This window comes from Cyprinus carpio, chromosome B17, assembly GCF_018340385.1.
Source record: "Cyprinus carpio isolate SPL01 chromosome B17, ASM1834038v1, whole genome shotgun sequence".
Lineage (NCBI taxonomy): Eukaryota > Metazoa > Chordata > Actinopteri > Cypriniformes > Cyprinidae > Cyprinus > Cyprinus carpio.
In genome coordinates this window covers 22,276,659-22,301,171 of record NC_056613.1, presented here as the reverse complement: position 1 = coordinate 22,301,171, position 24,513 = coordinate 22,276,659, and the positions used below count along the sequence as shown (strand labels likewise).

Below are 24,513 nucleotides of genomic sequence, written 5' to 3'. Positions count from 1 at the left end.
TAAATTAAATCTGTTCACCATATAAAGCAATTGTATCATTTCACAAGACTTAGTTTAATCTGCTCAATTTATATAGAATTATTTTACATTGCTTTTATGTCCTTTTTGGATGTTTTAAATGTCTGTTACCTGGACAGAAACCTTGGGTATTTATTAAAATATGTTAACCAAAGTCTTGGAAGGTTTGGAAGAACTGGAGGGTTTTTAACTTTTGGGTAAAGTATCCAATGCTCCTGTATCCATGCTAAGTGACTCCCTCTAGTTCAGTGGGGGTTACAGCTGAGAATTGACAGAAAAATCATCCAAGACACTGGCAAAATCTGTTTCCCAGCACCCAGACCACATTGATTTCATTGGACTCTAGCACCTTGACGTGACAGATTGCTCCGCAAAGGACACAGAGCAAATCAGGTCAACCTTATTCAATTTAGTGGTTTAGATAATACGATTTCGGTTCCTCCGTGTGTAGCGTGCATGTCAGTGGAGACAGATTGCAGTGGGTGAGGGCCAATGTCTGTGGGCACAATTTTTTACACCCATTTAATTTCAAAAGATGGTTCAAGTATATTCATGCGTGTTCTTGTCTCTTCCTTCTTCATTTGTCAGTATTTGGTCTTCTGAGCCATCACTGAAACATCACAGATTTGGCTTTTGGTTCAAGTGATATGTGCACACACATCTGTAACAGATTTGTTTCTCATACTCTGTCTGTCTCTGGAGGCCAGAATGTCTAGCAGTGTGATTAATTAGCAAGCATGTTAGCTTTTCATATTCTTTGTTCCTGTTTACTCATAGTTCATCCTCTCTCTATTACAAACAGTCTCAAACAATCAAAAGAGATTCTCCAGAGGTTTAATGATGCGGTCTGACGTGCCGATGTTTACACCCATTGTCATTTTGCTTTGTGTGTGTGTGTGTCAGTGACTTACTGGATCTACATGATAGCTCTTGGGGTCACTGCTGACATTTAGGTCTTTAAAGAGCAAATTCCAGCTGAAGAGTTAAGTGAAGAGTGTGATTTGTCTCTGCTGATCTCCAATGTCTATCTGATGGCTATCATGAACTGCACAGACTGACAAGAATACAAGTTGATTAAAGCAAAAAACCTGGGGAAGGAAACCTAGTGCTAATACTGAATGGACTGAAATGTCAAACAGATGTAATACTGGTTTAGGGAGCCAAGCATTCAGTCATTCTTAAAATGATACTGGCTTCTAAATGTCTCTAGACTGATACTGCTTAGGTGTATGATTCACTGTAGTAATATTTTACACATCATTATGACCCACTGTATTTTGTGCTGCCCCACAAAATTTCTGGCCTACACAGTTGTTCTTGTCAGTTGTCAATGTAATTCTGCTATGCTGCATGTGTAACTTTGATATGTCAGCAAAGTACATCTGAATTTCAGTGTGTTTATTTAGATTAATTTATCATGGGTAGCAAATTCTTCATTGGATCTGTTCAAAAATCGCTGTTTTTACTCAAGTTCCCTTGTACCGGTATGACTGTATACTGTGGTAAGCCTTTTATGCATCGCACATAATTAAGTCTCAACATTTAATGAAATTCTGCTTGGTCTTAAAGTCCATTTTGATTGAATATATAAAACGAGTATAGAGTATAGATATTTTGTTCTGTTTTAAAGGAATGTGTTAGGCTTAATATAGGGCTGTACTGTATATACTGTGTAATTGTAGAGTTATTAAAATATTGTGGTCACTATGAGTGAGATACTGTACATAAGTTACTAATATGAGCAGCTGACTACACTATACATCATCCAAAAATGGTACATGGAAGGGTACAACAGCTTATAACTGGGGCAGTACCTAAACGACCTTAAAGGTACATCTTCTGCACTTTTTTTGACAGTGTGGATCATAACATAAAACAGTAAAGTTAGACATTTTCTTTATCATTTGTTGTGTAAAAGCATTAAAGTATGACCCTGTCTCAAATGTAACCCTAAAAGGCCTTGTGATTGTCATCCAAGTCCACATTTTATTGAACTAAAAAAGAAAATGAAGACTTTATAGGCCTTTAAAGTAATAGGCCTCAACACATTGTATTAAGCTTTGTTTTAGTGTATTAAAATGTATTAAAATTTTATCCTCTGTTGTGTTGACAGACCAGACTTTGTTTATGTTTCGTCTGTTATGATAAATGGCGGTCAGGATGGCCATCCAGACCTTTCAATCTCTATTTGTTCAATTAAAGTTCCTTATGCTGAAGCTAATAAAATCAATTGATCTATGAAGCTTGTGTTTGCCAAACTAAAGCTAAATGAAACCCATGGAAGTGAAGAAGAGTTCTTGCTCTCTTTAATGTTAGCTAAAGCACTTTTGATTGTACCGACAGATGCTGTTAATTAGCTTTGTGCACAGCCCAGTAAAGGCCAAAGTGTATTGTTCTGAGTGTAATTAGCAGGATCATGCCTTTAGAATATGTATGACCTTGTGTCTCTAATCCCCACAAAGACATTCTCATTTCAAAGGCACCAGCTCACCATTCACAATAGCGACTCTTATTGTGACCCTGATCCTCTTTACTCGTGCTCTTTCCGTGTTGAACTATTCGCCAGTCACTGCAAGAAGACATTTAAAACATGATCTACTAATTCGGATCATCCATTCAATGCTGATCTTTTTGAAAATAGTAAATTGTGGAGGCTGAACAGAAATGTTGTATCTTATCTGCAATAAAGATTTATAAAATATTTTTGAATAAAGCCTTACAGAGCCTGCAATTACTAATGTCACACTACAGTGTCCACCAAGATTGTTCATTTAATTTAGAATCAAAATAAAACTCTAAATAGGCTTGAACTGCTGTTTTTGTTGGTTTGCACACTGTACTTGGTGGACATTTATAGTGAAATATTACACCGTTTCGATACCAGGTGTGATAAAACGAATTAAAAGAGAGTGATTTTTATGTTTTTATGTTTTTTTTAGATCAGTTATAGCACTGCTCATAAAACATAAATCATTCGTTACATTTTTATATACTTGCTTGGGATACATTTTGGCTTTTATTTATTTATTCATTCATTCATTAAGTTATATCACCAATAAGTGGTATTTTACAACAAACTTGTCTTGTTGGTGATCCTATTTTTTGGCTGCATGACATTGTGGTTTTCTGATTGAGACGATTTGAATTTGACCTCAGATGAGAAAGAATGAAGAGTGTTTTGAGGGAGCAGGTTAGAATTGGGATTATATCAAACAAACAAAAAAACAGTATGTATACTGACATCAAACCTCACTGTAATCAGATTTGGGGATTTGGTTCCCCATGGAATTGAAAACGAATCCCGCTTTAACCCCTCCTCCTTTACCCGTCCTCCCCCCCTTTTTTCCATCTGCCCTTCCTCCTGTCCTCGTCTTTCAGGCGGGCTGGAGACTGCCCCTAAGTGTGGGGGTGATGGTGCTATTCAGGGTCAGATAGCACTGTGGACATGGTAATGTTCTGTTAGCGCTAAACCCCCAATGAAAATTGCAGGAGGTTCAGCTTTTCTACTCAGCTTTGCCTAAAGTATGTGCGAGATGTAACTTCAGGTGCACTTCTCAAAGTGTTTATGCTACCTAAAAACAAGAAACACTGGCTTGATTGCAGCACGAGACACAAGACATCAGATTTTCCCCTCATGCTGAAGCAGTGCTGTCCAGAGCAGGAGTCACTCACTAACAGCCTGGGAGGGAGTTTCCACGTGTGCGCGTGTGGTTTTGTGTAAGTCATTTTGTCTTGTTTAAGTATGTGTCTTTCTATGGGAGCTGAGGTTGAGATCAGACAGACTGCATTTGTCTTGCATTTCAAAGCATTATAGATTAAAGCTTTTCCACAAAGGTAAGGGAAAGGTGTTTTTGTCAGTCTTTTTCATTCTTGCCTTTGTTGCCTCTAACTGGATTAAAGAAAAAAAAGAAAAAAAAAACCCGGCTGCAGGTGTGGGCTTAGTGCCTTACTGCTGTTGCTGGGTAACTTTATCGTATTGCTGTCTGAATCATTGAAACTTCCTTTGCCTACAGTTCATTTTAAACTAAAGACTTCTGCACAGGGCAGGTCTGTGATTGATTGAACTCTGGTCAGTGTGTTAAGATTGAATTGTCAGTATGTCGGTTAGATTTATGAGATGGAAAAATGTGCTTTTGGTAATGATCACAGAGTGTCAATATTTGTATTATGATGGTGAAATATTCCATCAGTTGACTTTTGACAGGGGTATCTTGAATGCAGAGACATATGGTCATTGAGACTTTGCTTGGACAATCTGTACTGAGATTAGGAGAACTCAGTCTGATCACTCACTTATTTAGGCTATAATGTAAAATAAAACATGAAGTGTTTTTTTAAACCTTTTTTTTTTTTAATAGAGTCATTTGCTTCAGGTTAATGTAGTTGTACAAAAACAGTCCGTTATGCTGCATGATATTGCAAACTTGGCATTCGTTATCATATCATTTTAATGTATTATCGTAATCATAAACACATTGGTTTGTGGTGCAACTTCATTCTTCTAGTTAGTAACCTATAGCAGCTAATGAAGTCTCGGACATTCACATAAATTAGTTTACTTTTGTGGTGCAAAATAAGATGGGATTTTTGGATTTTGCATTCGTTCTTTTGGCTCTATAGACATGGTATTTCTGACTCCTCTTGTGTTTCGCTTCATATATTTTTCAGTGAAGGTTAAATCATTACTTTATCCCTTTTTTTTATATTTATCCTTCATATAGTCTTCCATTGAGCATGTTTATGTGCATACTGTTATGCAGATAACTACCAAAAATCTGCTTATTGATGTAATCCGTTGTACCAGTTTACATGCAAATTGATAACCCAGCAATGCTAAAAAAAAAAAGTACATATGTTTTCTACTCAGAGTATTCAATTTGTTGAGTTATGATGTTAAATCATTAAAGACCCCAGAGTATTACAAGATCTTAGCAGGAAATGACAACAGACAGTTTCTTGAGTCAAGGAAGAGTCTGAGTTTGCAATATATTTCCTGCACCACTAGAGAGAAACGCTTGCAGTGGCTGGATGTGCTTAAATCTGTCATAAGGGTGCTTTCTTTTCATGTATTACCCATGCACACTTAATTAAATGCAGGTTGAGGTGTTTATATGCCAGGTGAAATCAATCGGGTATTGATTAGATTAGATTAGATTCAACTTTGTCACTGCACATGTAAGGTACAAGGCAGCGAAATGCAGTTAGCATCTAACCAGAAGTGCAAATAAGCAGTAAGTACAGAATATACAAGGTCTACAATATGTACAATAACTATACAGATAAGTATTATGTACAAAATTTACAGATTTTAAATACTATCAGCATGATATACAGATAGGTGTACTATGAACATATTATACAGATGAATATGTGAAGTGTATGTACACTATAGGCAGAACTATGAACATATGAAAAATGTAAACTATTGCAATGGAAAGTAAAGTGCATAGAAAATATTTCAGTGTGCAATGGATTATTCAGTGTTCCTGGATGAACAGACAGTAGTGCAAGTAATAGCAAGTTTGTTGTTTTTGCTTGTTGTAAATAAATAAATAAATAAATCAGTCAGATGTAGTGATGAAGTGGGGGAGGAGCTCTGTGTGTATGGTGTGGGGGGTGTCAGAGGGCAGAGTTCAGCAAGGAGACAGCTGTAGGGAAAAAGCTGTTCCTGGATCTGCTGGTCCTTATCCGGAGGCTCCTGAAGCGCCTCCCGGAGGGCAGGAGGTTAAACAGTCTGTGGTCAGGGTGAGAGGAGTCCTTAAGAATGCTGCGAGCTCGACGTAAACAGCGTTTCCTCTGGATGTCCTCAATAGCAGGAAGTGGTGGTCCCGTGATGCGTTGGGCAGTTTTCACCACCCTCTGCAGTGCTTTGCGGTCAGCCACCGTGCAGTTCCCATACCAGACTGTGATGCAGCTGGTCAGGATGCTCTCGATAGGTCGCACACACCCGGTAAAAGTTCCACCACTATGGCTGAAGACAGCAGGTTCTTCTTCAGTGTTCTGAGGAAGGAAGAGGCGTTGGTGAGCCTTCTTGACCAGGCTGGAGGTGTTTGTGGGTCCAGGACAGGTCCTCCGTGATGGTGGTTCCCAGGAACTTGAAGCTGGAGACACGTTCAACAACCATCCCGTTAATGTGGATGGGGTCATGCGTTGGGGATCGTTGGTCATGCATTGTTGATCGGTTTATGCTTAAGCTGTATATAACTAGGACTGCACCCACACTAAAATGCTCTGCTGATACCAATGGCCATTTAATATCAACAAAAACTAATTAATAATCCCAGTCTAAAAAACAGAAAAAATGTTTGTAAACAACTCAGATGCATGTAGGGTAGTTTCCATAAAAACTTTATATATGGCAGATTTATTCAAACTTCACATGATTACATTAGAGATGTTACATTTGCTAAATTGTACTGTATCTTTTAACGTACATTTTGATGTTCATTTGCATAAGTTGTATAATGATGTGTCCACCAATGTTTTTTGTTTTTTTTGAGGTTAGCATTTTTTTTTTTCAGTTGTTTTTAACAGGAGGCTTTGCATATTTTAAAAACAAAAGCATGACAAGATGTGAACTGTCTGTTCTTTCTCAGAACCAAGAGTTAGAAAAAAATCAACTTTGGGTAAAACAGCACTCGTCACTGACACTTTTTATTCAGCTGTCCAATCACAGTGGAGCAGGGGTATTTATAGTACTTGTACTACAACTGAATGAAGGAAAAGTTAAGATTGTTTGTCTCTTTACTATTCATGTCTGTACCAGATGAATTGCTGGATTACCACCAATTCTGCTATGAAAAAGAATACTTTTTTACTACTAAAAACACTCTTTCTCTGAAGTTTATTGGATGAAAGGTGCATAAATTAATGTTTGGTGAAGGGAAAAACCGTGGACCTGGCAACCCTGCCTTAAGCTACAGTACAGGTGATTATAGGGTCAAATAGAACATGCATTAACAACTCTATTTTTTCCTGTTGTGCTAAAATTAAATTTCACCGATTATCGGCTGTTTTTAAACAATCCAAAATGTAGATATTTGCTGCTATCATCCAATATCATCCAATGATATTATGAGAGGTAGCAAAGCCAGGGTTTATATATAATGCTGCAAATAACAACGTAGCCTGAACCCTCTATATGCTGAGTTCTTCCTTCTTATCTCCGTCCACATGAAAACGCAAACGCATGATATGAAGCACTGTCAGGAGCATGCCAAACCAACAGGTGACGATATAATCTCAACCGTAAGGCCATGCTGGCCAATCAGAACCTTGAAAAAGACTCCGATGTCACAAGCCAAAAACTCTGGTTTCGCTGTCTACACGATAACACTGCAACCGGCGTTTTTGAAAATCTTCACCCTGGCAGGCGTTTTCAAAAATGTTCGGTTTCAGTGACCTGGTGCTGCATTTGTGTGTGGACGAATGGGCCAAACCCACGTAGAATAAGCTGTGGTTTTAAAAATAATCACGTTCGTGTGGACAGGGCCTCAGATAGGGCCCCCGTTTTGCCCCCCATAAGGACAAAAGTGAAATGCTATGCCTGTATCTACGCGCTGTTCTCAGCTGCTGCTGTCAAGTCATGGGGATGGTAATATGAAGAGGGAGAACGTGAACTGGGGGCTGCATGTCTAATAATAAAGAATTCTCTTATGTAACAGCAGGATACTAACTGTGACTGGGTAGTGACAGTGTTGGAGGCTCCATTAGGCTTCTGTTATTTTCTGCTCGTAAATGATATGCCTTTTACATGGCCATGCTTCTGGTGCCAACTTAGCATTGGAGATTGTTCCATCAGCTGTGTTTTCAAGGTTTATCGCATTAACCTTTTAGCATGTAAAGTTCTGTAAACACTTTTTTTTATTTTTTTTTTCAATCTTTGTTATTGATTGTAAACCACATTCGGTAGTCACTGAAATACTGTAATTTATGTGTCTGCTTACTCTTTCTGCTTGATCTTTTGTTTATTTTTTTGTTAGCTGTAACCACCTAATTGTAAACATAACTGTTCTATTATTTAAAATGAAAATTATCATTTTAATTCAGTTGCTTTACTGCAACAGGCTTGTTCTTCAAACTCAAACCTTTTATTTCACTCTGTGTGTAAATGCAATAAGCATTTTCCTTCCTGAGCTGTTTCGTAGCAAACACTCTAATTGGCATTGATGTTAAGCAGTGAATTGAGAGGTCACAGAGGGGAGATTTAGGCAAAGACAGATGTCCACTTAATTCCGGCCTTCAATCTGGACCCATACATTTCTTCCAAGAAGCCTCAGCATTTATGATACAACACTTGATTTGGTTTCTCAGGCTATCTTTGAATCAAAGTTGAATGCACGTTTGAGCCTTGCAGTTTCAGCTTGGATTCTTTTTAGATAAGTGCTCATCACCAGGCTTTCACCTTTACTTGCCACCACTGTGCTTTACAGCTGGGATTAGATTCCTATTACTGTACACAGTATGTTGATTTATCCAAATGTAATGCTTCTCACTTAAAACCAAGAAGTTTTGTGGACTCATGAGACCATAAATAAAATTTCCTACAGTCCTCTGCATTATCCACGTGGCCTTTGGCAAACTTAAAACAGCTAAATGAAATATTTGGGGTCAGTAGTTACAATACAATGTAAAATACTTTTTTATTATCAGTTTTAATCCGTTTGTTTCATCCTTGCTGAATAAAAACATTCATTTCTTTCAAAGCAAACAATCAAACAAAAAATATTTTATTTTAAGGTGTCCTTGTTACAGTGTAATTATTGAGTGAGTAATATTAATTGTACTACATGTACTTACTATATTTTCAGGGTTAGGAATAGGGTTTGGCATATGGTTACTTGCATGTAATTATGTATAATTTATTGTTATTACAATAGTAAGTACATGTAATGTTAAACAAGGACACAGTTAAATAAAGTGTTACCAAACAAATCTAACTGACCTTAAACTTTTGAATGGTAGTGTCCATGTTACTTTTGAAATAAACTTGCAAAATGCAGTGTGTTACCCTCAACTCTCTGTAATTCTGCAGTGATCTCTGAAAATCACCTGATGAAATCACTTGATCTCTTCTCCTGCTAAAGCTAATGAGGATTTAACCTCTCTTAACTATGTTACAGCATCTCCTGGCTAGTTTAAAGGTGTTCTTGGAAATGTAATGTGTAAAACACTATTTTCTTAAAGAGATAGTAAGTCTGTATGGTGTTCTGTTGAATATTAAAAATTGATAAAATATTAAAATATATATATATATATATTATAATATATATATATATATTATATATATTATTATATTTATTTTTTTTTTTTATTTATTTTTTTTTTTTTTTTTGCTTGTTTGTTTGTTTTTGTCAGAAAAACTCTTTTTGTTACCAACATTCTTTAACATATGTGACCTTGGACCACAAAACCAGTATTAAGTCGCTGGGGTAATTTTTAGCAATAGCCAAAAAAAAAAATCCTTGTATTTCATGTATTTCAAATTCATGCAGTCTTAGAATGGCATTAAAGTGATTAAATAGCTGAATTTTCATTTTGGGTGGTTACAGACTGGGAGAGAACTGTAAGGATGTGTACTATGGTTAGTATGGTCCTGTGGATAGTAATTCTGACCACAGCTTTTAGTATCCAGCAGACCAAAAATCTTGTTGGAATTTGTTTGTCAAAAATAAATAGCGAATGAAGTGAAATCTGTTTGGAAAACGTTCCCAACTGACAGAGCGAGATGTAAAAACTCAGCTCAGGAGAAAAAGTAGAGGATATGGAGAGATACTAGTGGCTCTTTCAGAAGTCACTGAGTCAATGGTTTTCTGAGGTTATTCTTTAAAGGGGTCATGAACTGCCTCTGTTTTTTATTTTGTACTGTTCTCTGAGGTTCACTTATAAAGTTATCAAGATTTTAACATCAAAACATAATTTAGAAGTAATAGGCTATTTTGCTTCCTTGTTTTTGACCCCTCTCATCGAAACACTCTGTTTGAAAAGGTGTGGCAGATCGTAGACTCGGAGGTAAACACCCACTGCTATGATTGGCTTGTGTGTGTTTGACAGTCTACATACTTCACAGATGGACTCTGCTGAGATATTGGTTAAAAAAGCATAAATACTCAGTACATATCAAACGATCTGTTTAACAGACAAAGCAATAGTGATCACGTAATAAAAACAGTTACTCACACTTGTGTGTTACGACATGACTGCCAGATCCAATATAGTCGACACAGCATCGCTTTTTAGTTTTAATCTTTACATCCACACTATTACATCACAGAGCAGAACATTCCACAGGCTGTCATTTTGGCAGACTTCCTTCAACATAAACTGTTTTAGGGGCCGTTCACGTCGCGCCTAAAAATGCTAGGCCGCTTTCTGCTTTTTTACCAAAGCCTTCGGGCGCTCTGGCGGCGTCTGCCATTGCTAAGCAACCATGACCTGCACTCTCCATGAAGACGCGGAAATTTCAGCAAAGTATAAATGGATTTGCAGTAGGGCTGTGCAATTAATCGCATTCGATTGTCGTGCGCATCTCGTCAGTAAAGCCGGTCCCGTGATTAGTACTAAATCACCATCACCTGCTTTCAGATTGAGCGGCTTTCACTTCACGGAGCCGTATTTCACTGATAATTAGGCAAAATCGCCCTCATAATCGCAGATGAATCGCATTTGATTTCGAAAACGATATCGCCTAATTTGTCAGTGAACTATGGCTCTGTGTAGTGAAAGCCGCTCCATCTGAAAGCAGGTGATGCTGATTTAGTACTAATCACGGGACCGTCTTTACTGAAGAGATGCGCATGACAGTCGAATTCGATTAATTGCACAGCCCTAATTTGCAGCACTAAAAATCGCTTGCAGTAGCTCTGCTACTAAATTTATTTAAAAATGGCTATCCATATACAGCTATGATCAGCTGTTCCTTCATCTTGGCTGAGCTTTCAGTGTTGTTACAAGAAAGGATAATGCTGATTGGTTGGTTCATTTCACATGACCCGCAGTGCGCTTGCGGCATTCTGAAAAGACCACTTCACTTCCATTATGAGTGCGCCTGCCACGTGTCTTCATTTGAAATAACGAACTTGAGCGTGCAAAAGATGCGACATGTGAATGGCCCCTTAGACTAATGACTGATGAGTTCTGAAACTTACAGGATGTTTTTATAGCACGATGACCTCTTATTTGTCAAAATATCAAAGGAATTTTGTTTTCTCAGTTCATGACCCCTCTAAATTTTAACACATTACAGTATTTTAACTGCATTTCCTAAGATTTTGGAATCTGTTCATTTGATATTTTGCTGTATTGTGAACAGTTTTCACCTTTTAAAGCTAATGGATGTGATTCATGTCTTTCTAAGACCAGTATGTTTTTTTTTCCCCCACAGATAACCATAAAACAGTTGAACTGAAACAGAAGGACAGAATGGTGACTATGCAGACAACAAGGCCAGAACAGGCCTAACTGCCTTGGTAAGTCTGTACTGTACACTACTGTATATCACTGCCATGTGCCCCATGGATTTCTTTACTATGTACTTTACTGGACAATCTCAGTCACTTGTTGGAGACTCTTAACTAAACTCATATCTAAATCAGAATCTAAATAAACAGCATTCATAGTCCATAAGAACTGTATTTAAAACAGGGGTCTCCAAATCTGTTCTTTGAGGGCTACCTTCCTGCAGACTTCAGTCAGAGATTGGGAGATGGGAGATGAGAGGGTCTGTATTACTTCCTATTGGAGAAAGCGTAATGGTCAACTTGGATCGTAACGTGTGCCTTAATAACCAATCACATGATAGAGTAAAATATGTTAAAGATTAGCCAATAGGCTCTCGATACATTGAATAAGTTGTCTCCTCTAAAAAGCTGTTTATTCATCATAGCTAAGTGCCCTCTGTTCTCCTTTCCCATGTACTGCCAAAGCAGAAGCATTAGCATTAGCCGTTACGCTTTTTTGGCTAAAGGTTGCAGGCTTGCCTTCTAGTGGCTTTGCTTCAGTTCCAACCCTGCTCCAACACACCTGCCTGTAATTATCAAGCTACCCCAAACACCTTGATTAGCTGCTTCAAGTGTGTTTGATTGGGGTTGGAGCTGAACTCTGTGGGATTGTAGCCCTCAAGGAGCAGGGTTTGAGACCCCTGATTTAAAAGAATTACCATACTGTAGCTTTTACTTTAAGATCAATGATAAATTGTCTCCATAAGGGAGCCATTGCATGTCACTAACAAAATCATTTTCTTGCTCTTCTAGATCCGGGATGGGAAACTCTGAGAGCCAGTATAGCATCCAGGGTTCTAGAAGCAATAGTTTTATCATTCCTGGTAGACAGAAACCCTATTCTTTCAAGGGCCACTCTGACAAAGAAGACATTTTATCACCTCTAGGCTTTTGGAATGCTGGTTCAGGATTCTCTGGATTGAAGCCCACAAACATAGCTCGTAGCTCCTCCCCATCAAAGAGCAACCGCACCTTTATGTCCCGCCAATATGACTACATCACCCAAAAACTAAAGAGTGGTGCCAATAGTCAGTGGAATGGGGTTTCTGAGGACTTGTTGCCTGGTGGCTGCTTGACATTGCCTTCTGAAAATGGCTGCTTGTATGGTAGTCACAAGGAGAAGAGGAAACTTAATTATGCTATTAACACAATGAAGACACTAGAGAAAAGTCCCAGGCTTGCGGAAATTGAGGATCAGAGCAGCCCCAGGGTCGTTATAAAGAAAGATGGTAGTGTACGAGTAGAGTTCAACAACAGTTCCAATGGCGCCCTTATTTTGGATGATTGCACTGGACCAGTTCAGCTCCTTAAGTTTTCTCCCACCTTAGAGTCCAATTCTTGCTTATCTGGTGTAACACCATCATTGGAAGCCCATTTTGGAGCTCCACGGGCAGTTGCCAGCTTCAAGAGCAGTAAAGGTAGCTCTCTGAGCTCAGATGGCTCCTTGTACGACTTGCCCTGGGGGACCAGTGTCGAGGTTAACGATTCAGACAATGGATCCCCTAACAGCCGAAGACAAAGTATTTCAACAAAAGTGGGTTTTCTTGCTGATCAGTTGCCTGCCATTGCTACAGCTGACCTCTACAGGGATCCCAGAATTGCTGCCACCTTCCCCACGGTTAAGGATTTGCAGTTTTCAAATGACAGCCATTTAAAGCATAGGTCCTCCTTTGTGTCCGTGATGGAGGAACTCGGGTCAGAGGGGGGCCCAGAGGAAAAGCAATATTCTTCCTTCACCTTACCTAGCCGGAAACCAAAGCCTTTTCTAGATAATAATGGAAAGAAAGTGTCCATCAGGAACAGATTTAGGCGTATTAGTGACTGGACTGGAAGTTTGACCAGGAAAAAAAGGAAGTTTAAGGTAAGGACAATTTTTTTTTTTGGTTGGTTGTTTCCATTTCATTTTAATTCCATTTTATTTTATTTAAAAAGTTAGATGATGTAATTGGATTTGAACCCAATGTCAACCCCTGTCTACAGTTCCTTTTTAAAATCATTAGTGGTGCTTGTTGAGGCAAGCAATGCCATTACTATAGCTCACTCTCAGTGTTAAGAATTGCAAAAAACTGTATCTTGTATAAGATTTGTCAGTAAATGGGCATCGTTATGATTAGCTTTCTCTCTCTTCCTGTAACCTCAATGCTCATCCTTACTGGGTGGGTTATGAAAGTGAAATTGTAAACATTGTCCCAAATGGCACACTTAATGTGCACTTGCGGTCCTGTGAACTCGCAATGGCCGATTTTGGTATTTGTGCTGTAGATGTGAATGATTCCTGAAATTGTGTTGCTTGTTGAGCATAGTGTCATAGTACAAGCAATCTGACTTGTGATTTTCGCCAAGCCAGCAACAAAATTTTCAAGGGAAATGCCTAAGGACAAGATACGAATTAACACAGATTATTATTTTTTTTATTATTTTGTCACTTTTAGCCACATGCCTTATATCAGTGCAAGAATGACTGATGAGTGCGAGCATCAGTCCGTTGGGTTATTGACTGTTGTTACTTGTGCCAGGTGCCGCTGCGGGCATTATTGTTTTGCCAGGAACACATGTAGGGCACAATATTGAAATCTACACCATGCCAGTTCAATGAGACAAGGGACCCATCTAACAAATAACCTAAAAAAAAATTTAGGTTTAGTGCTCTGAAGATGACAGGACAATGCATTCCTCACAAAGGCAGTGTCTGAAAGCATGGGATAAATTCTGTGGTGTTGAAGGAAACAAGGAGTTGATCATTAAAGATTGCATCGGAGGAAAACCAGTGATGAGTACCTTATCTTATAAAATAAGTGGAGGATATAGTATTTCTGCTCTCTGTTTACATCTAAGTTTTAGTAGCTAATTGGGAATGTATCTTTTGAAGTCTTCTTTTGTGATTTCATGTGTGTGAAAATGTTTAACCATCAGTGAGACATTCCTGTTGTTTGGCTTTTATGCTGCATTTAATGGGAAACATTGGAATACTCTTTGATGTTTTCTGTGGAGTCGCTGTCTGTGGAAGGTTTTGCAAACAAGCATTACTCTGCTATTACTCACTTTAGACTTATAATATGATATGATACAGTCTAGTTCTTCTTTAATGAGTAATTTAAAGTGGCTGTGCTTTCTTCTGACGTGACTTATTATTAAACTAAAGACATTTAAGTAGTCATTTTCTGTAAAACAGAGGATGCAGTCATGAAATGTGCTTTTAAAGTCATTTCAATTATCTTGTATTGTTTTACATCTGTAGGCATTTATGTTGCTGATGAATTTCATGCTAACATGCTAATAATGCTCATAAATTATAACAGTTTTTCATTGTAGACTGTGGAGATCCAGAATACTCCTTTAACTGTGAATGTTTGAATGAACCCAGTGATCAGATTTTCATTTAGGGCATAATAATAAAGTCTTTAACAAAGAATGCATTACATTTTACTCTCTGCGTGAGGTTGTTTGATGTCAGGTGTTCCTCTTTATTTGCCTTACCATGCAAGAAAACTGCACAGTTTTAGTTACATTTTCTTAACTTCTTTACTTCGTGACTATAGGACGTGGAAGTGTAAATTCTGAGTGGTACTGGTGAAACAGGACTTCTAAAGACCCTGCTAATCATTCATTAAAACTGCTTTGTGGATTTTCTCCCCAGTGTGATGATGATAATTATATTCAATATATAAAGCCTAGAGAATGGCTTTCCTTAAAACTGATATGAAAAAAGTTCTGGAACAAAATTCCTGGAAATCGTGCGCTTTTATGCTAATTACGGTGACATGAGCTGCAACAGGACGTTCCATATACAGTATTAAACTGATGCAAATATATTATAGGGAATGAAAGATAGGGAGTTTTATTTTGTCACACACTTTACCATTAATGACCTGGAATGTTTGCTGAATAAAGATTTGGCTCTGGACAGTGTGTGCTGTTTATACCATATTTATTATGACTTCAGTGAAGATCAGATCACATTTTATGAGAATTTTGTGCTGTCAGGTTAATCATAGTCATAACTGGGAAACCATCTAAAATGTATTATTATGTACCAGTCCAAGAAACACTGTCATTTTTTACAATTTGACAGCCTCCATGACCTTTTGGTAGAATTGAGATATACACTGACCACCTGCTAGATCCCTGGTAGTCACTGGACGGCTTCAAAATGGATATGCATAATCATGTGACAATGTAACCTGTTAGTTCAACTTTTGCAGTTATTGTTAAGAAATATTGAAATTTATATTCAAATCTCCACTGAATGCCAGACATCAGCTGTAGTTTTACAGAGTGTTGTTGGCACATCTGAACCCTTGTGTAATTAGTGTCAGCTGCTAGATATGTGTAGACTTTGAAGAAAGATGCTCGAGAAGGACCCTCATACTCAGATTTCTTTTGAAGTGCGCTCCTTGCTGCGAGCAGAAGGGAATTGATGCACTTAATGAGATTTTTCTAATGACACTCCTTTAAAGAACATACTGTGCATTCCATGGTGAATGGGGTAAAGAGGTGTGCCCATGGCTTTCATTTTCCATAAATTTGTGTACCATTATGGCGATTAAACTTGTGCTTACTGTCATACACCAGCGAAGACTGAGTTTTGTTATTTTGTTATTTTATGGTTTAGTTTTCCTATTAGAGGTTGTTGCTAAGGCGTTATTTTTGCGTTATTAAGTTTCTGTCCCTAACCTTGTTGCATACCATTTGTGACCCTAGACCACAAAACCAGTCAAAAGAAGCACTGGTATATTTGTAGAAATAGCCAACAATACATTGTATGGGTCAAAATGATAGATTTTTCTTTTATGCCAAAAATCATGTTCAATGAAGATATTTAGCAAATTTCCTACCGTTAATATATCCAAACTTAATTTTTGATTAGTAATATGCATTGCTAAGAACTTCATTTGGACAACTTTAAATGCGATTTTCTCAATATTTTGATTCCAGATTTTCAAATAGTTGTCTCTCCTAACAAACCATACATCAATGGAAATCTTATTTATTCAGCTTTCAGATGATGTATAAATCACAATTTCAAAAAATTGATCCTTATGACTGATTGTGTTGTCCAGGGTCACATTTATTGCATAACATTTGTGCTATGACTTGAGATATAAAACTCCATAGCCTCTAGCACAAATGGTGCATATTTAATTTAGTGCTAAAAACCACATGGAACACCAAGAAACGAATAGCAGCAAAACATTGGAAACTTTAGCATTAATGAGCAATGCTTGCATTTTCTTTTGAAATTTAAAAAAAAAAATATATATATATATAAATAATAATAGTATGAATGAAATGACCAAGACTGCAAAAATGGATGAGTTTATTATACTGGTTTTAAAAAATTATATTTTGATGGTCACAAGTAAACACATATATTCAACATAAATATAACCTCAGTCTTACAATATTTCTCCTTTGCTGTTGTTGTAGGAGCCAAGATATAATGAGCCCATCGATTGCTTTGATAGTGGTGTGGATGGCCTCACTGCCGACACCAGTTCTCCTTCTCAGGTCTCCAGCTTTCTGACGGTTCCAAACGGCATGCCTCAAGCCCGCTCTCACTCTCTGTCACTGTATACCCGCAGCGGCTCTGCCGGTGCCCTTCATTTGGGTACGGATGTTTTACGGCAGAACATCTACAAGAACTTCATGAGGGAGCTGAAGACTGGGCGGCCTCCAGCAGAAGGTGGACGAGAAGATTGGCGCGAGAGCTCCTCAGAAGAAACCGAGAGCAGTAGTCAAGAAGTATTTGGGTGTCTAGAGCAGCTGGACTTGCTGTTTGAGAAAGAAAAGGGTGTAGTTAGGCGGGCCGGATGGCTCTCCTTCAAGCCATTGCTTGCTGTACACAAGGACCGCAAATTAGAGTTGGTGGGCCGTCGAAAATGGAAACGATTCTGGGTCACTCTAAAGGGTAAGTATGCCATGATTGCTATAACGTCCACTGTGATTTACTGTGTCACTCACCTTTGTGCAGTAAGGACACACCATGACTGCTTAAAGTGATCAGTGATGAACAAATTATATATATTTTTTTTCTTGTAGGCTGCACAATGCTGTTCTATGAGACCTATGGAAAAGCCTCTTCAGAACCAGAGTCTCCATGCTATGCTTTGTTAGCAGAGGATGGTGTAGTCCAGGCAGTTCCTGAGCATCCCAAGAAAGAGAACGTGTTCTGCCTCAGTAACACCTATGGTGATGTCTACCTTTTTCAGGTAAGTTGAAAACCTGAACCACTTCACGCTGAAAGCATAAGCAGAGCCGCACAGAAGCTGCATGTGTACAGAGCAGAAACAGTTCACTGGCAGCATCTCTAGAGCACAACTGAATTGTAATCAGTCTTCCGGTCACAGTCAGCCAATGACATGCCTTTGTTTATGTTTGCAGTGTAAGCTTCTGTCATGTAAGTGTAGTTTAATTTATGATAAAACACTTATACTTTAAATTGTTTAACTTGTGTGTTGTTTGCAGCTCAAGTGTGTTTATGTTTGATTAATGCTACTAACTGTGAAATGAGGCTCCAGTATTGTCAACTGTTCTGTATCAGTACCAGCCACTTGCTTGCTGTTGTAAAACTGCCTGGTGCAGAAAGCATGAAGATTGATTAGTTATGGATGGATATGGATTTTTCTTTCCTTTTTCTTAATGTAAAGCACTGACATTTTTATGTTCTAAAGCCAATAAAATTGCTACAATTTCTGGCTTAGTCAACCAAACAATCTCTGTTGATTCCAAATGCTGATTAGTGCAGTGTGATAGAATTTAGTATGAAATTAAAAAAACATTGCACACATTACTTGTCAATATAAGGTGATATTAACGACCTTATGATATCAAGCATAAACATAAATGGATTGTTCACCTAAAAATAAAAAAATTCTGTCATCATTTACTCACTCTCAAGTTGTTCCAATTTCTTCTGCCGAAAACAAAAGAAGATATTTTGAAGTATGTGGGTAACTAAACAGTTGCTGGTTGCTCCATTGACTTCTATACTATAGAAGTCTATGGGAGCCGCAACTGCTTGGTTACCCACATTCTTCAAAATATCTTCTTTTGTGATTAGCAGAAAAAAAGTCATGCAGGTTTGGAACCACTTGAGGGTAAGTAAATGATGACAGAATTTAAATTTCTATGTGAATTATCACATGAATCTAGGCTTCATAATGTAATCTAAACATGGAAATACATACATTTTCAGAATTTAGAAAAATGTAAGGCAAAGTAACGTTATTTATAATGAAGTGATGCAAAATTCTGTACAAGACTTATACATTACTAATCAAATACCCTTATATTTTTTATAGTGACCATATTTACAGTAACTTCTATGTATAAAAGGTCCCATTTTCTCCCTTATATGTTATTTTCCACTCTAGGCCTCCAACCAGACTGACTTAGAGAACTGGGTAACTGCCATTCATTCGGCTAGCGCATCTTTATTTGCAAAACGCTACGGGAAAGAGGACACACTGCGTTTGTTACGTGGACAGATTCATGGTCTTCTCCAGAAGATCGACATGGACAGCAAGATGAGGAAAATGGCAGAGCTGCAGTTGTCCATCGTTGGTGACCCCAAAAATAGAAAGGCTATTGAAAACCAGGTAAGCAACAGTTTAATCCAGTTTGTTGGAAGTGCATCTAAATACTCAATGAAGTCCTTTTTTTGTCACCAGTCATGCTTTTTTTAATTAATTAGCAATTTGTTTTTATATTAGTTTTGACTGACCATTTTATTGATTTATTCTTTTAACATGATATGTGCTTATGTGTGAGATAAAGACATTTGAAGTTTAGTGCTTTAACCACATCATTACGTTTGAGGATTTGTAGTGAGATGTGTATTTGTGACAAGGTTGAGAATGTACCAAGCTCTTCATCTTGTCTGAAACATTGGGATAAATCGTTGAGGGCTTTGTCATGTTAACAGAAAGCATGTTAATCTTACCACCACATACCGCTTTAGAGGTTGCATGACCCACATAGCTTTGTTTGACCAGTGGTATTAGTAGTTTTCCCACTGCCTGATAACAATCATGTTAATGCTTCATGGGAACCTCTGGAGCTGATGCAGAGGTCAAAAGGGGGAGTTAGAGGGGTGCCAGGCGCTGGATGAGAGATTTGGTAAAGGGGAAAAGGTTAGAATTGTCTGAGAAACTGGGTAACTTTGAAGTGTTGTCTCCACAAATCAGTGCCAGCTGGGCGGTTTGAAGTCTCCATTGACCCCCCTTCACCCTTTCTCCCTGTAACTGAATTATAATTGCTTTTTAAGACTATTAAACATTTGTCTTTTATATGAATCAGGGAAAAGGTCAGAGAAACAAATCGAAGATAAATGCGTTTGACTACACATCAAAAATTCTGCCCATCCAGACGTAAACACACATATATCTCAGAAATGAAAATGGAATTCAGCCAGGCTTTTATATATTACTAACATCTCAATCTGATCCCTGATCAGACTGTGTGAGAACTTTTAACTGTTTTTTGTTTTTTTTCCAACACGGGTTGATTCTGGATCAAATTTCATGGGAGACCATTAGAACAAATTTCTCAAACAGGCTTCTGAGTCTCAGACAAGCCAGTGTGTTCCTAATAGGCTCTAAACAACAACGAACATGCCTCTCTTTTTGTAATAATGTGTGTATGTTGGTATCCAGTGTCACACTTCTGAAAGACTCTCCTGGTCTAGCATAAGATTCCCATGAGCTAACAGTGCAGTGTCTGTCCAGCCTCATTATACTTGTTTTAATGATGTGAGGTTGAGTTGGTAGAATTTAATAAACCAAATACCAAGAAACTTTAATGACACAGTGTCTCTAAACTCAGTGGCAGTGGTATGAATGATACTGGGAGCACAAACCAAACCATACAAACAATGCACAAAAGCAAAGTCTGTGCAATGCTAGTATTTCTTTTTAATCCATTGTTGTCAATTATCTATCGCTAAATTAAATAATTGTATTGTTTATTTCTCAAAAATAAAAATTGAAGAATATACAATAATAGCTTTCCCCATTAAAAGAAAACAAACCCCATTATTAGTGTATAGGCTTTTATTAAGCACAGCCTTAAAATGGTACATTACATTACTACAAAACAAAACAAATTCTATTTTGTCACATGTAAGTCACACAATCTCTTCCTGTTTAAGTGGGCAGTTCTTGGCTGCAATGTGGACCAGACAAATGATGTTTAGTCAGATGCTTATCTATATGAGACTAGTGTTATAAAGTTTCATCAGCAAACTGATAATGTTCATAGAGCTGTGGCTAATAATCCTGGCATTTTTTTCTTCCCTTTCCTCATCTGTTTTGTCAAAAGAGCATAGCACTAAATCGCTTAGTGGTTTCCCCTATGTTTTTTTTATTACATATAATAATGGCAATTGGAGATTGGAGAAAAACTTCCTTTATGCCCTCTCACATCTGAGAGCAATTACAGCCACAAAGATCCTTTACTCATGCTGTTTCTGCCACCATAGATCACAAATGATCAGTGTTGGGGAGTAATTAGTTGCTATTAGTTAAATTTAATTAGCATATAAATGTGACTGTAATCTGCTACAGTTACTGAGAACAAATGTGTAATTAAATTACAGTTACTTATGAAAATGTTAACGATTACAAAGGAGGGGTTACGTTCAAGTATTTTCAGACATACAGATTTGACTGATTTCTTCCCCAAATTGCTTTAAAATACGAGACACCAATATTTCAGGAATTTAGTACACAGAATAGGACAAATATTTATTTGATAACTGTTTTTGGATTATGTATGGTGTTTTTTTTTTTTTTTTTAATTAACAGTTTTTTTCCCCCAAAGCATTGTTAGATGCCAGTATTTCCTGTCATAGTCTTGCAAAGATTTGATTTCACATTTTCAAAATAGTGGAGCAATATCAGAAAGTAGTTTCTCAGAGAAAAATTGCAAAGAGTTTGAAGTTATCATCATCTACAGTGCATAATATCATCCAAAGATTCAGAGAATCTGGAACAATCTCTGTGCAATGATTTGAAAAACAGTTTAGAATGTGTTTAATGAATGTTTAGAAAGAAATGTAAGAAAATGTTTTAATTAAATATAATCAGTTAAAGTAATTGAAATAGTTACACTACTTTTTACATTTTAAATAGGGTAACTTGTAATCTGTAACCTGTTCAATTTCCAAAGTTATCTTTCCAAAACTGCGAGTGATAATTGCATGAAGCAGTAGTTTGTCACCTAGTGGATGAGATGCCTTTCCTCAGTAACACTTTTTTTCATTTGCGGACAGATCCAACAGTGGGAACAGAATCTTGAGCGCTTCAACATGGACCTTTTCCGCATGCGCTGCTACCTGGCCAGTCTGCAAGGTGGCGAGTTACCCAACCCCAAGAGCCTGCTAGCCACGGCCAGCCGCCCGACCAAAGCTGCACTAGCCCGTCTGGGAATCTTCTCCGTGTCCTCCTTCCATGCACTGGTTAGTAGCCTTGAACAACACAACAGTAACGGCCCGCTTTTTGAGTGGTTCCAGAAATATGTCTCATTAATTTTCTCCATTAGGATCTCAAAGATTTAACAAGTTGAATCAAAACTGAACACACTTTTTGGAGTAAAAAAAAAAAAAAAAAACTATTTGAATATAATTTGAAGCCGAAAACTATGTAGCAGTGAACTCATCCCATGCAGTATTCAAATTCTGTGATTGAATCAAAACAACAGTATAATTTAAAACAATTAAATAATAGATATTATATTAAAATAAAATTCAAATATAATGTATTTGTTATTTTATTGCAAAATGTTAACATATAATCGGTTGAGAGTGTGGGAGACTAACTTGACTGTCATGCGCAATGCTTCATGGAAGCGGCTGGTTTCTGCTGAGCTCTTTTGGCACAATTCACAATTTCTATGGCAACAACAGCTCTCCCTCTCTCTGACTGATGCATCAGGGCTGTGGGTAGTCTAGTTGTTGACAGGGAATTCAGCAATTATACTCCTTTTTTTAAATGAAGTTGAAATGATTCTGACAGGTTTACTGTCAAATATAATTTCTTTACTGAAAATGAATTTGATTTTTTAACTTTTGAAACCTGAAATTACTATGAGAGGAAGCTGTTACACTTAATTTGGAACATTTATTTCCAAAAATAGAATACTTACCTAGTTGCCATTACAGCCAGTCTCTTTGCTGTCGTACAGATCTGCTCCAGAGATGAAGCCACAATGCGAAAGCGTTCTCTGTCTCTGTCCCACCGAGGTCGCAGTAAGAAAGGGCTCTTTTCCTCCCTCAAGGGCCTGGATACTCTTACCAAGCGAGGTCATGAAAAAAAGCCTTCAGTCTCACAGGTACTACACCCACTCTGTCTGATTTAAACAGTCGTGACTGTGTGCTCTAACACAAGTGCTTGGAAAGGGCATTTGCATATCAATTTTTCTACCTTTTATGTTTTGAAAATCATGCGTCATGCTGGTGGGAAATTCCTCCCACAGGTGCAAATAACAGACTTTGATAAAAGGTAGTAATTACAGAGCTGGCGGGATTAAAAATGTTGTTCGTTCTCCCATCTCCTCCTCCTTTCTCAGAAATGCACCAAGATAATAAGAGAGCTATTTTCAGATGTGGAGTTTCATATCTGGTTACCAAGTGTAAAGCCTTGAGACACTGACAACGATTATGATGTTTCCTCCCTGTTGAGATCTTAATGCACTGTGCTAATAATAGTGGTAAATTAGCAGTTAAGAAAGTGCGCTGGGCTGTTTGTTTAAATCTAGCGAGGGTTGACCCATGAGCCGGAGATTTTGATAGATTTTCTGTCATGACCGTGCCCTTGAGCAAGGCATTTAACTCCAAGTTATTGCTGGGGGACTGTCTCTACAATTAGAGTACTGTGTGTTGTTTGGAATAAAAAGTGGCAGCTAAGTAAGTCACTAATGCTTGTTTTGTGAGTCTGTAACACTTCTTTACCACCTAGTAAACCATCTTAGTCTGTATAAAAAATGTAGATCCTTCATTTTGTCTTTTTATTTAAAGGATTTCATTGATTTGAGCTGCTGTTCTTACAGTGTTCTTCCTCAGGTAAGGGACACTAGTTATCTAGACCAAAGCTAGCATATCATGGCTCCTTATAGAAATATAAATGCTTCTTACACTGAAAAAATGTTTCATTGATCCAATTAAAAACAAATTAGGGTAATGATTCACGATTCCCCTAAAGGCAAGTTATTTATTTTTCATTGGCTCAAGTTAAAAAATATGGATGTGAATCATTACCCTAAATTTTTTAAATTGGATCAATGAAACATTTTTTTCAGTGAGTTCGACCCCCTGCCATCCTGCAAACAATCCTGCTATATTCCAAAATGATCCCATGTCGGTAAGTGTTGGTTCATAGGAAAGGGTAGGGCCAATAGTGTTATTACAGATGTATTTACAGAAATTAATTGCAGCTGTAATTACATGCAGTTATTTCATGTACAATGTAAAACATGTATGTGCACAATAAGTACGTTGGATCAAATTAATAATTTAAATATAAGTACATAGTAGTTAAAAACACTTAATATAAAGTGGGTCCAAAAACTAGCAAGCTGCCACTTCAAGATATTGATTTTGGTTCGCAGATTGCACATGACCTTCTCATATAAAGCAATTGCAGAATGTGTTGCAATGAGCAAACTGGCTCTACATTGACTATATTTCAAAATGATATGATAAAATGCACCCCTAAATGTTCTTATACACCTCTGTAAATGCCTTCATTAACTTCATGTAATTATTATAAATATTGTTGCAGACTCTAGAAATCAGATTAATCAAATTATTCATTGTAAGCACAGATTTTATTTACCCCACTAAAATGTTTTCAGAAGAAAAGAATTTCCTGTCCAAACTACCAGTTTTGTTGCCGATAATCACTTGGTACATGGTGGTGACCTTCCCTGAGGTCAGTAGCTTCTGGGAAACATCTTAAAAATTTAGCTTGCTAGTCTTACTGTGCCAGAAGAAAGTGCTGAA

General features: G+C 37.5%; 1 protein-coding gene across 4 annotated transcripts in view; it reads left to right on the top strand.

Moving 5' to 3' along the window:
- The window catches only part of tiam2a (TIAM Rac1 associated GEF 2a), a 79,826-nt gene that overhangs the window by 23,913 nt on the left and 31,400 nt on the right, over positions 1–24,513 (top strand). For 3 of the 4 annotated variants that reach the window (XM_042742839.1, XM_042742840.1, XM_042742837.1), the window contains exons 2-8: positions 11,402–11,486; positions 12,270–13,377; positions 16,944–17,424; positions 17,556–17,725; positions 18,890–19,114; positions 21,787–21,972; positions 22,698–22,844. In XM_042742839.1, the coding sequence (XP_042598773.1) occupies positions 12,277–13,377; positions 16,944–17,424; positions 17,556–17,725; positions 18,890–19,114; positions 21,787–21,972; positions 22,698–22,844 (2,310 nt within the window). In that variant the 5' untranslated portion in view covers positions 11,402–11,486; positions 12,270–12,276. Of the gene's footprint in view, positions 1–3,096; positions 3,736–11,401; positions 11,487–12,269; positions 13,378–16,943; positions 17,425–17,555; positions 17,726–18,889; positions 19,115–21,786; positions 21,973–22,697; positions 22,845–24,513 lie in introns of those variants that run through there. The other variant, XM_042742838.1, reaches the window with a different exon arrangement.